This window comes from Microtus oregoni, unplaced genomic scaffold, assembly GCF_018167655.1.
Source record: "Microtus oregoni isolate MIOR12 unplaced genomic scaffold, Mior012 000042F_ref0000377, whole genome shotgun sequence".
Lineage (NCBI taxonomy): Eukaryota > Metazoa > Chordata > Mammalia > Rodentia > Cricetidae > Microtus > Microtus oregoni.
In genome coordinates this window covers 21,795,041-21,808,126 of record NW_024543209.1, presented here as the reverse complement: position 1 = coordinate 21,808,126, position 13,086 = coordinate 21,795,041, and the positions used below count along the sequence as shown (strand labels likewise).

Here is a 13,086-nt window from a genome sequence, read left to right as displayed (position 1 = left end):
TTGTAGACCAGGCAGGTCTTGAACTCCACAGAGATCTGCCTGCATCTGCCTTCCGAGTGCTGGGATTAAAGGCCTACTGCCCGGCTTGTTTTTACCTCACTATTAAAAAGGGACGTCTACAAGTGCTAGTTCCAGGACAGGCTCCAAAACCACAGAGAAACCCTGTCTCAAAAAACCAAAAAAATAAAAAATAAAAATAAATAAATAAATAAATAAATAAAAATAAAAAATAAAAATAAAAAGGGAGGTCGGATAAAGGTAGTTGTCCAGCCTGAGAATAGAGACATGGAATAGCAGGCAGCATGACTGTAGCTCACTGGAACAGGGGATTTAGCTCCATTCCCCAGTACCCCTGATATCCTACTTTATATTTTTCCCCTCACATTGGGTCAGGGTCCCTCCCTCCTGGGACATACAGTTCCAAAATAGCTAAATTTATAATCTGTAGACTCCAGAGCCTGGCCACATTACGAATGCTAGGATTTTTTTTTTTTTATTTCCAGATCTCATTTCCAAAACAAGTCAAGAAAGGGGTTTGGAAATTTTCTTGCTGTTTAAGACACTCAGCAGTTAGGAAAAGGAAGAAGGAAATGAAATGGTTCCAGGCCTGCCTACTTGATTTTCCTTTTAGTTTTACAAAGCCTTTCCACCATTTCCTGTAATTGAAAAAGTAAACAAACCAATTTGTTTCTTTTTAAAACGGATATGTTGTTGCTGCTTCTCCCACAACCTAATTCATATGTAAAAGCTTAAAATGCAAAAGCTCCAGGCCAGTTCTTTGGAGGCAGTGGGGGTGCCGAACGATTTAGAAGAGGTAAAAGCAGGCTCTGGTGCTTCAGGCACTTTCGCTTTCGGCGAGCTGAGACAGGTCGTCTCTATCCAGGGCGGTGCCGTGGAAATGGCGACCTGAGCGTCACCCAGAGCCGGCTAACACGGACCGAATATTAGGAGAAAAGTGGATTCATGTAGCTTAGCTAAACCAGGTGGTAAATCCACGGTTTTTCACTCCGCCTTCCCGTGACTGTTAATTTCCCAGGAATACTTAAAACAAAAGCTGGGGAAAACGGGCGTTCGGTCAGGTCGCTCAGCGGTCCCTTCCTCTACGGCAGACACTAGGGTTGAACCTAACGTTTACATAGCACAAGGTGCTGAAAACGATCGTTCTGGACTCATTGTTCCAATACCCTCTATAATTGCAGGAAGTATTTCTGGGTAGCTTCAGAGTACAGAGGCCAAACTGATCCATAGAAATACCAGAGTGCCTAGTTGAGACTGCCTGCAGGAAGTGGAGAATACTAATACTGTCGCTTTAAAGACGGGATATCAGTGTAAAGGAGTGGTGCGTAGCTCTTAATTGTGAACAGTTGTGTGGCTCTGAAAAGAGCCTTTGGGTTAAGAGCGAGATGGGCGCGCTCACTTAGAGCTGGTGTACTTAGTGACGGCCTTGGTGCCCTCGGACACGGCGTGCTTGGCCAGCTCCCCGGGCAGCAGCAGGCGCACGGCCGTCTGGATCTCCCGGGACGTGATGGTCGAGCGCTTGTTGTAATGCGCCAGGCGCGACGCCTCGCCCGCGATGCGCTCGAAGATGTCGTTGACGAACGAGTTCATGATGCCCATGGCCTTGGAAGAGATGCCGGTGTCGGGGTGGACCTGCTTCAGCACCTTGTACACGTACACCGAGTAGCTCTCCTTGCGGCTGCGCTTGCGTTTCTTGCCGTCCTTCTTCTGCGCCTTGGTCACGGCCTTCTTGGAGCCCTTCTTCGGGGCGGGCGCGGACTTTGCAGGTTCAGGCATCTTCAGATCTCTTCCTGTGCCTGAAAAAGAAAGTGAAGCCTGAGAACACGTTGTTTGTCTATTTGTAGGGAGTATTATGCAAATTAAGACTTACTTTCTCCCTGTCTGATTGGTTAGCTGTAAGAGAGGCCGGTTTACTCTCCCATTGGTTAAACCCGAATCTTGTAATAACCTTTCGAGCGATTATGCTTCTTAACTCTACATCAAATTCTTTTCCTGCTAAACGTTTTAGATTAGATTTTTTTTAAAAGCAGAATTTGCTTTAGTTTGAAATTCTAGATGTTAAAGCTCGCGTCCAATTCAATATCAAACCGTTGAAAAGTTCTGTATTTTTCCATTTCGGGTTGCAGTCCGGTGCAAGAGAAAAGAACACAAGAGACACATAGCCTACCCTCAGGCTTCCCCTGGTTCCCACGGCAATACAGTTAATACCCGGAAAGGAAAGCTCAGAGTGAAACTAAACGGTTGAGAGCAAATCCTACTGATGACAAACGGTAGAGCGGTACGGGAATAAGAAATCCTGTTGGAAAACAATAAATTGAATAGTTTAGCCGAATTGGAAGATCACGTGTCAGGAGCCGAACAGGATGGAACCATCTAGATTAACATATGAAAGAAGGCAGATCGCAGAGGAAGGCTGGACGTCCTTTATCATAGCATCTGGGAACACAGATTGGGCACCAATTAAAAAAAAAAAAAGCCCGCGATACGCCAAAGTAAAAGGCAGGCTATCCATCAGGTGACTAGATGCTTTCTGGGAACTTTTCCTTAGCCCTGTAGTCCATTATCCTCAGGGGAGATTTTTCTTTATAATCTGTCTCTATTCATTTTTCAACCACATGGCCCTGGTACAGTTCTTTCCCCTGAGACACAAGAGTCTAGGTTTTAGCGTCCTCTGAACTTTGGTGTGTTGCTCAGTCAACCTGACCACAGTTTTCATGGCCTTCAGTTTCTGACCTCCATGGGTAACTAACAGTATGTTTTTTTTCTTCCTCTCCTCAAGACTCCTCGGGTTTTCCTATTGCTTGCCTGTACTGTTTGTCTTTCAAACTCTAATAAAACTGGCCTTGGCCTTCTGAACCTGTTTTTAAATTCTTGTATTAATGAGACTAAGGACTCAAGGAACAGCAGTTTTCCCAGTAAATATCAGAACTAACATTTTAATTTAAGCGAGGCATAGTGGTACATGCCTTTGCTATTAGCACTTGGGAGACAGAGGTAGGAGGATGTCTGAGTTAGTTCTAGGTTAAAATAGATAGATGGTAGGAAAAAAAGGCTAGTGATGCCTTGTTGGGAGCCTTGAACTTCCAGACCCTGAATTTCTTGTAAACAACTTGTTTTCCCCTGATTTGAGTGCCTACAGCTGCTCTGAGCACCTGCCCCTCAGGAGTTCTTGAAGGCTGGAGAGTTTGGCTGGGGCGTGGTTATCTCTATATAAGCTGCCTCTGAACACAATAAAGGGGGCATTCTTGTAGCATTCCTGGATCAAGGATGATGAAGGTTGTTTCCTAATTTTCTGAGAAATCGCCACGCTGACATTCAGAGGGGCTGTACCAGCTTGCATTCCCACCATCAATGCAGAAGTGTTCCCTTTTCCCCACAAACTTTCCAGCAGAAGTTGTCATCAGCATTTTTGATCTTGGCCATTCTTACAGGTGTAAGAGGGAATCTCGGAGTTGTTTTGATTTGCATTTCTCTGATGACTAAGGATGTTGAACATTTCCTTAAGTGTCTTTCAGCCATTTTAGATTCCTCTGTTGAGAGTTCTCTGTTTAGGTCAGAGGCAAACAATTGTAAAGAAGATATTCACACACAAATGGGCTAATCTCCTAGAACTACAAAATATATTGCACAAAGGTAATCATAGAAGGTTGGAGAGATTCACACTGCTATTCCATAAAGATCATGAAAGAGCACAAAGTCAGGGAACTGTAACTGACTGCTTATCCAACGTTTCTAGAAATAAGATAGGGCTGAGACCAGTAGCTACTTTGTTGTTGAGACAGCGTCTCTCTATGTAGCTCTGGCTATCCTGCTGCTCTCTCTGATCAGGCTGGCTTTGAACTTTCAGAGGTCCGTCCACACCTGCCTCCCTCGTGCTGGGATTAAAGGCGTGCACCACCATGACTGGCACCGGTGTCTATTTTTAAAGATGATAGAATGCCATTGGTATTTGTGAGTTTGGTGTTTTGTTTTTGACTGGATCTCACTCTGCACCCCTATCTCTTACCCCAGGCTATTCAGAACTCACTGGGTATTTGAAATTGGCCTTGATAGGATGGCAAAGCCACCTCAGCTGCCCAAATTCTTAGATTATGTGCCAATGTGCACAGTTGACCTATCTCTGATTTTTAAACAAATTGCTATTGCTAAAGACTTCACATTCCTTCACTTTTGTGTCTTGTTAAACAAGACTGGGGATTACACATAGGTTATGAAAACAATGATTTAAAAAATTTAAATAGCAAGAACTACCCGCCAGTGCTGAACATTTTTTTTTAATTTATTTATTTATTATGTGTACAACATTCTGCTTCAAACACACCAGAAGAGGGCACCAGATCTCACTACAGATGTTTGTGAGCAATCATGCGGTTGCTAAGAACTGAACTCATGACCTCTAGAAGAGCAGCCAGTGCTCCCAACCTCTGAGCCATCTCTCCAGCCCCCATGTGCTGAACATTCTTTTTTTTTTTTTTTTTTTTTTTTTTTTTTTTTTTTTTGGTTTTTCGAGACAGGGTTTCTCTGCGGCTTTGGAGCCTGTCCTGGAACTAGCTCTGTAGACCAGGCTGGTCTCGAACTCACAGAGATCCGCCTGCCTCTGCCTCCCGAGTGCTGGGATTAAAGGCGTGCGCCACCAACGCCCGGCCTGTGCTGAACATTCTTAAGGTCCTAGTAGTTATTTGTCTTATAGAAGGCTTCAGGTAGCCCAGGCAGCCTTAAACTTACTCTGTAGCCAAGGTGACCTTAAACTTCTGCACTTTTGTCTCTATCTGTACACAGTCTAGGTTCCATAGTAATTCCATAGCATTTGCCCATTTAGTGAATACCAAGACAAAACAAAACCTCAAATCAACCAACCAAGCAAACCCCCAAAACAAAAAAAAAAAACAAAAACATCATAGGTGTTGGAGAAACAAATTAAAATATAATAGTGTATTTATGCTTAGAGAGAGGTTAGAATTGTATAGTCTACTTAGTTGTGGTTCAGTTATTGCAGAAATGAATTTCAAAATAGCACTTAAAGATTTTAAGTTAATTATTTTATTTTATTTTTTTAAGACATAGGATCAGAGTATTTCCTTGGCTAGCTTGGAACTTGCCAGGTGGTCCAGACCGACATCCTTGAGTTTCTGTCTCCGGGCTGCTGGGATGACAGGTATGCATCACCGTACACTGTTTGAGAAAGGTTTTGCTTTTGTTTTTTTGTCAAAGGTGGCAAGCCTACCAAGGGCCTATATTCCCTAATTCTCCCATTCACCCTTTTAATCTCCTCTACCTGGTAAATCTTTTGTTTATACAAAGGTCTGGCTTCATTTCTGAAACTTGATGACCGAGAATGGCAGCCCCCTTCCCTCTTCCTTCATTTCCTTTATGATAAATATGAATTAGCCAGTCATGTCAGATTGTGACATCTCCTATCAATGGGATGATGCGCAGTCACCACCAGGATAAAACACAGGTGGTGTTTATTTTTTAGTGAACTTATTGCCCCAGTGTGCTAAAGTTAGCCTGGCTGGGATTCTGTTGTCTCTCTGCAGCCCTGGCTGTCCTGGAACTTACTGTACATCAGGATGTCTACATTCGTGCTAACCTATACTCAGAGAGCTGCCTGCCTCCGCCTGAGTGCTGTGGTTAAAGGGGTGAGCAACCACACCCAGCTCCCTGAAGCCTCTTCTTTCATAGGAAAATTGCCTTCTCAATTTGTTTGGTATTTCTGTGTGAAGCACTGAGAATGTTCTTTTTTTTTTTTCTTCCCTCGAAACAAGGTTTCATTGTAGTTATAGAGCCTGTCCTGGAACTAGTTCTTGTAGACCAGGCTGGCCTCGAACTCACTGAGATCTGCCTGCCTCTGCCTCCAGAGTGCTAAGATTAAAAAGGCGTGTGCCTAGTTCCAGAACAGGATCCAAAAGCTACCTGTATCGAAAAACAAAAAACAAAACAAGACAAACAAAAAAGGGCGTGTATTGGTTTTAAAATTTGTAGAATCCGTACAGACCAACTACCTCCCATTTTAATTTGTTATTAAATGGAGATGTGGTCTATGTCTATATTCCACATCAACTCTCAAGGACTTATTAAAAAAAGAAATAAAGAATTTTATGAATAGTTTTTATATTACTTACATGTTGATGACATTTTAACTATATTTGGTTAAGTAAAACACACTAAATTTAATCACTGTTGCTATGCAGGTAGCCTACAAAGTTTTCATCAAGGGCAAACCTAAACTCAAGAGCGACCTGTGATCCAGTTAATCCTCTTGTTGGCGTTCAGCTTTCTCTGTAGGAAACTGCTTAGAAAGAAAGAAAATGCCTTTGGGTGTGCTTCTTGAGAGGTAGCTCTGATCCCCCGTGACCTCTGAAACTCTAGGTAAGGCCTGATACTTGCAGCATCCCCCTCTGCCCTTCAAATACACCAAGCTACAGAACAGAGTTGTTCCCTTTTCTCCCTACAGGGAACCTAGAGGCTCCAAGTGAAGCTTGCCCTATATCATTGCTCTTCTTGTCCAGGAGCTCCAAGTGGGAACTCTTGCCGAACTGAACACAGCAAGGGGCGCTGATGGTGGCGTGTGATTGGTGTCTGTACTGGAGCCTGAAGGGCACCCGGCAACTCCAGGAACACTGGGGGTGATGCAACATTGACTTGTGACCAATAAGTACCCAAGAACGGGGGAAACTCAGGACGTGTGAGGAAACACTCTGTGTCGTTGCTAAATAGTATGTTGAAGCGGAGAGGAGAGTAAAAGTCGCCAAGGAGGATTCAGTGTGATGCTCAGATGCTCTAACTGGGTATCGTCGTCCTTGCGTCCCTCAAGAGTGAAACGGAGCTCCTAAGGATTGGCACCAGCTAGGGCACACAATAAAACAAAAGCACGGGTCGGAGTTATTTGTTTAGATTTTACAGGAGGAATTCTTCTTAAGTTCTTATTATGCTCTGCACGGATTCAGTCTTGTCCAACTTTTTTTTTTTTTAAAAAGATTTATTTATTTATTATGCATACAACATTCTGCTTCCATGTATGCCCACATGCCAGAGGAGGGCGCCAGATCTCATTACAGATGGTTGTGAGCCACCATGTGGTTGCTGGGAATTGAACTCATGACCTCTGGAAGAGCAGCCAGTGCTCTCAACCTCTGAGCCATCTCTCCAGCCCCAACTTTTTTTTTTATTGATTTTATTGAGCTATACATTTTTCTCTGTTCCTCTCCCCTCCCCTTCAATTCTCTCCCAGGGCCCCCATGCTCCCAGTTTACTCAGGAGATCTTGTCAGACTTGTTCAACTCTTAATTCTACAATATATGAGGGGAAAAGAAATCCTTCTAGTGTCCAAAAAGATCAAGGTTTTGGATGCTTTGGAGAACAGTTGTGACCACAAAAGCTAAGAAAACAGCCCCAAATTGGAAATATTAATAGAAAACAAACCTTTCTAATATTATTAGGTCCAAGGCCTGTTGTAATCATAATTAATGATAAATGGTGGCCAGCTGCCTGACCACTACAACTGGCTGATAGGGTTATTACAAGAGATTCCGAGCACAAGGTCACCTAGCTCAGCCCAGCCAGCCACCTGGTACAGGCTGATAAAGATGGCCTAACTCAACAACAGTGGCCTTGCTCTAAAAACAAGGAAAAAGCTGACTAATGGAATGGAAGGGAGCAAAAGTCCTTGTACCCGTGCCAAAGCATCTTCAAAGATTCTCTTTGTAGTTATGCCTTTAAGAGCTTACCGCACAGAGGAAATACAGTTCCTTTCTACCTTGTAACAGGGATGGAGATGAGTTCCAAACATGTTTGTATTATGCTGATTAAACCTTGCTTATTACAGTCTGGGCCTCTCTGGTGGTCTCTCTCTGGGGGTCGTAATCTGGGCACAACATTTGGTGTGTTGGCCGGGAACCCCAGAGATTCCAGTAGTATGATGGAAGTCCGGAGGTTTATTAGCATCTACCGGTGAGAGAGCGTGCTTTGTCTTTGTCTCTTGTCTCTGTCATTTTGTCTTGTCTGTCTGACTATGGCTGCTTTGGTTTTGTACCGGTCAACTAATTTGGGATTTTGGTATTGACAGGTGTTCTCTCAAGTGGACGCGCTTGTACAGAGACCCTGGAGAAGCAAGGGACGCCTTGTCTTCCACTTCCAGACAGGGATGGGAATTCTCCCACTCCAGGTTCATTTGCAGACAGGGGCCTTTCTGGCTCCGAGTCATTTTCAGACAGGGAGTTTTGCTCCCAGGTCATTAGACAGGGGCAGGTATACTGCTGGCCCTGGGTCATTTACAGCTACCTCAGAGACAGCTGTTTGGGAGAAAATGTCCCTACGTGTCTTGTCCCAGAAAATTGGCAAAGTCCTTTTAGGTTATGTTATGGTAATTGTTGCATTGTTTTCTTTCTTGACCTCTATCCTCGACGCTCCTATGGAGCCCCTGCCCCCGCCCCCCAGCCATTAGAGACGAAGAGGAGAGAGGGAAAATCTTGGAGAGTGCCCAAAAGGAACTGGGCACAGAGAGGGTAGGGAGTTCATGCCTGTGACTTGAAATGTCTTTGGGGACACAACATTGGGTGCATGGTGATCCCCTGGAGTTCCAGAGAACTGTTGTCTCTTTGTTTATTATGTTTAAGACTGGACTGATGAGGACAAAAAAAAAAAAAAGACAAAACTTAAATGTAAAATGCAGATGACTTGACAGCAGCCCATCTAGGGTCTGTATCCCTAGCCCTGAGCCAGGTCTGATGGCAGAGAATACACTGGGTGCTGAGAGCTAAGCCTTGAGACTGCGGGAAATGCCATGTGGCAGAGGATCTGGGTGGGGCCTGGGGGTTCTGAGGCCAGGGAGCTCCTGAGATGGAGCCGGTGGCAAAATCATCATGCACCCAGCTGAGGGCAGAGGAATGCCTATTCAGAAAGCAGGCGATGGAGCTAGTGACTGAGAGAGGCCGGCTCCATCAGAACAGGGCAGCCCTCTCTCCCTTGTTCTCTCTCAGTATCTTGAGGGTCTTTGCCTTAGGCAGGAGAGAGGGACCTGCATGCAGGTGGCAGGGAATTGACCACTTGTAATTGAAAAACTACAAATGTAAAAGAAAAAATCCGAGATCATGGTCAAAAAAGTTAACAAAAAAACTTTAAAAAAGCATTGACAGCCAAAGACACTCTCTGTGCCCACTGCTGCTGCCCCCTCTTTTCTTTTCTGAGCCAAATTCTTCAGTATGATAACACTCAAGGTCTCTTCTGCTGGCCAGCAGTTTTCCGACTTAACTCTTTCCTGTCCTGATACTGCTTATAAGAAGTTTTCAATTGCCGGGCTGTGGTGGCGCACGCCTTTAGTCCCAGCACTCGGGAGGCAGAGGCAGGCAGATCTCTGTGAGTTCGAGGCCAGCCTGGTCTACAAGAGCTAGTGCCAAAACAGGCTCCAAAGCCACAGAGAAACCCTATCTCGAAAAAAACTAAAGAAAAAAAAAAAAAGAAGTTTTCAATTATACCAACTTGTAACTTTAAAAAATGTTGATTTTAAAGTCAATTCAAAAGATACATTATGTTTAAACATGCTTTTGTTTCCACAGGAAAAAAATATATGGGTTACAAATACTTATCACCTTTAATTAAGATACATATTTCTGCTTTGTTTTATGCAATGTTCTGCTAAATAAAATCACAAAAAAGACTTTGACAAAAATTTACATATTGTCTAAAAAGGTTTTTAATAGAGGTTTTTATATTGTCCAAAAAACAAAAAAGACAATAATGATAATAATAATAAAAATGTTTGTCTAATAATGTCTGACTAACCCAATTAAAAAAAATAAAAAAGAGAGTCAGACTTAAAATTATAAAAGGCCAAAAGATGTTTGCTATAATTTCTTGTGCCTAAATGCAGTTAATTCTGGTTTTCAAAAACTTTGTTTGTCTTGTTAAAGGGTCATGGTTATTTCTTTAAAAATTATGTATGTTTATTTTGTTAAAAAATTAGTCTTTGGTAATTATAAATTTTGTACTTGTAATTTTTCTCTGAGTTCTGGTCATTAGATTCGGGTTCACAAAAATTTGGATGTCTTTTTGATATAGATAATGTTAAAACTGTTTTATGCTGTTTTTTATTGATATACAAGAATGTCAGTTACCACTGGGAATAGCTGAAATTAGACTCCCAAAGGGAAAAAAAATAGCTACAAAGAAAACCACCAATGCCAGGTAATAGTCACCAAAAGTGTCAACTATAATAAAGTAGGTTATAAAACATGTATACTTATAAAATGTTTCATATTGTTAATATTTAGATTTTAGCCTCATTGTCTTTGCTAAAATCACTAAAGGTTCAATCTGACAAAAATATGGTATATAGTTCTGGACTGTTAAAAATACAAATTAATAATCAGTCATCCTCAAAGTACTGATATAAGTACAGGGATAAGCCTTTTTAGTCCCCCATTTATATTTTAAAGCTTAAAACAAGTAATTTTTAATAATAAAGTCTGTCTAATCAGAGATACCTGGATGGCCCTAAATACTTCAGAGATCTATAGAAAATGGCATTTAAAATAATGTTTAAAAAGTTTATATCAGACAGAGACTCTGAGACCCTAACAGTGACCCAAGGTCTCCAAAGAAGACTATGAGACACCACAATGTCTCCACCTGGATGACGACGGCGCTGACCACTGGGCAAATGCCCCGACGCTACAACCTGCTGCCAGGACCCAGCCCAGACTATGGACAAACGTAGGACCTTGAAGAATTGATTGCACCACTTTTGCCTAGACAAAATAAGGTCAGTCTTTTCCATGTCCCTCTTCCCCACAAACCAATCGCCTTATGGGTCTGGTAAAGCCTGCTGTTCTGATACTTCTGCCTCCAATGCTGTGGAGACCTGGGTATGACTGTATATGGGATGGTCTCTGTCATTTTTCTGTTGTGTCTGTATTTACGTATAATTTATTTATCCTTCTAAGATCTCTGATTGTATTAATGGCTAGGCCAGCTATAATATCAGTTTAAGAGCAAAAAGGATATCCAAATCCTTACACAAAGCTATAGCCAGCTTGTTAGCTCATTATATATAAAGGTCTAAGGGTATAAAAGTTCATAAACATTAAGAGTTTAAAAAATAATTTAAGGTAGTAGTAATAAACAATAAAACAATGACTACATACTGTTTGGGTTACAAGTTCAGGATTTTCTGTTTTTGCTGAAACTCAAAGGTATAAGTCTATTTTTACTGTTTTATAAATATCTGTTATTTGCTATTTCTATAATATGGATTTTATTTATTTATTTATTTATTTATTTATTTATTTATTTATTTTGGTTTTTCGAGGCAGGGTTTCTCTGTGGCTTTGGAGCCTGTCCTGGAACTAGCTCTGTAGACCAGGCTGATCTCGAACTCTCAGAGATCCGCCTGCCTCTGCCTCCCGAGTGCTGGTATTAAAGGCGTGTGCCACCATTGCCCGGCTATAATATGGATTTTAATACGGACCTAAAAGTTTCAAATGTATTAACTTCTGTTCCTAGTTTAAATTTGTCTCAACAGGTTTCCCTTTGGTTGGCAGACACAAACAAACAATTTTTAAACATTAACTACAACCTGCTCCAAATGACTGTGGACCATGGACTTGCTAAAAAAACTGATGTGGACCAGTCTAGCCGATATAAATGCTCTTCAACAAAGTCCACAAACCAAATGTTCCTAAAATTTTCTCTATTTGACTAGCATTTCACCTTTGTTAACCCTTGACAACAACGCCCCAAAGTCAGCTGGAAGCAGTTAAAAGAATACATCATCCAATAATCCCTGGTTAAAATGCTAAGTCAAAAGAAACACAAAAAGACTCTAATTTTAAGAGACAATTTGGCCAAAGTTAGCACAACCAGCTCATGATTGAGCTGATTCTTAGGACCAAGAGGAATGGGGAATGTGGGAACCTCACCCTTTATTCTCAAAAGGGGCAAGAAGAAATTTCCAAACAGAATGTTTCCCCAGGAAGATAGTGGCCTTCCCCTCTCCCACCCAGGAGATTCCCAGCACAAGGTCACTTAGCTCAGCCCAGCCAGCGACCTGGTACAGGCTGATAAAGATGGCCTAACTCAACAACAGTGGCCTTGCTCTAAAAACAAGGAAAAAGCTGACTAACGGAATGGGAGGAAGCAAAAGTCCTTGTACCCGTGCCAAAGCATCTTCAAAGATTCTCTTTGTAGTTATGCCTTTAAAAGCTTAGCCCACAGAGGAGATACAACTCCTCTCTACCTTGTTGTAATGGGGATGGAGATGAGTTCCAAACATGTTTGTATTATGCTAATTAAACCTTGCTTATTACAGTCTGGGCCTCTCTGGTGGTCTCTCTCTGGGGGTCGTAATCTGGGCACAACACATAATCCCCTGGAATACACCTATATTTCCTATTAAGAAAAAAATCTGTTAAAGGAGATTATTAAATAATTTACGAGTCATTAATACAAGTATGCAAACTATGGGATCCTTACCACATGGCCTCCCTCGTCCTTCTAAGGTCCCTTAAAATTGGCATTTAATTGTTTTATATTTAAAAGTTTTAAAACTCATTCCTTTATATCCTCAATATCAAATTAGATTTTTTTAAAATTTTTTTTATTTATTTTATTTATTTATTTATTAAGGATTTCTGCCTCCTCCCCGCAACCGCTTCCCATTTCCCTCCCCCTCCCCCGATCAAGTCCCCCTCCCTCATCTGCTCAAAGAGCAATCAGGGTTCCCTGACCTGTGGGAAGCCCAAGGACCGCCCACCTCTATCCAGGTCTCATAAGGTGAGCATCCAAACTGCCTAGGCTCCCCCAAAGCCAGTACGTGCAGTAGGATCAAAACCCCACTGCGATTGTTCTTGAGTTCTCAGTATTCCTCATTGTCCGCTATGTTCAGCTAGTCCAGATTTATCCCATGCTTTTTCAGACCTAGGCCAGTTGGCCTTGGTGAGATCCCAATAGAACATCCCCATTGTCTTAGTGTGTGGGTGCACCCCTCGTGGTCCTGAGTTCCTTGCTCGTGCTCCGTCTCCTTCTGCTCCTGATTTGGACCTTGAGATTTCTGTTCAGTGCTCCCATGTGGGT

General features: G+C 42.3%; 1 protein-coding gene across 1 annotated transcript; it reads right to left on the bottom strand.

The window, feature by feature from the left end:
- Positions 1-1,367: 1,367 nt before the first annotated feature.
- LOC121434130 (histone H2B type 1-C/E/F/G/I) lies at positions 1,368-1,803 on the bottom strand. Its single transcript, XM_041632947.1, has one exon. It carries the CDS (start codon positions 1,792-1,794, stop codon positions 1,414-1,416), a length of 381 nt encoding a protein of 126 aa, XP_041488881.1. The 5' UTR covers positions 1,795-1,803; the 3' UTR covers positions 1,368-1,413.
- Positions 1,804-13,086: the final 11,283 nt, after the last annotated feature.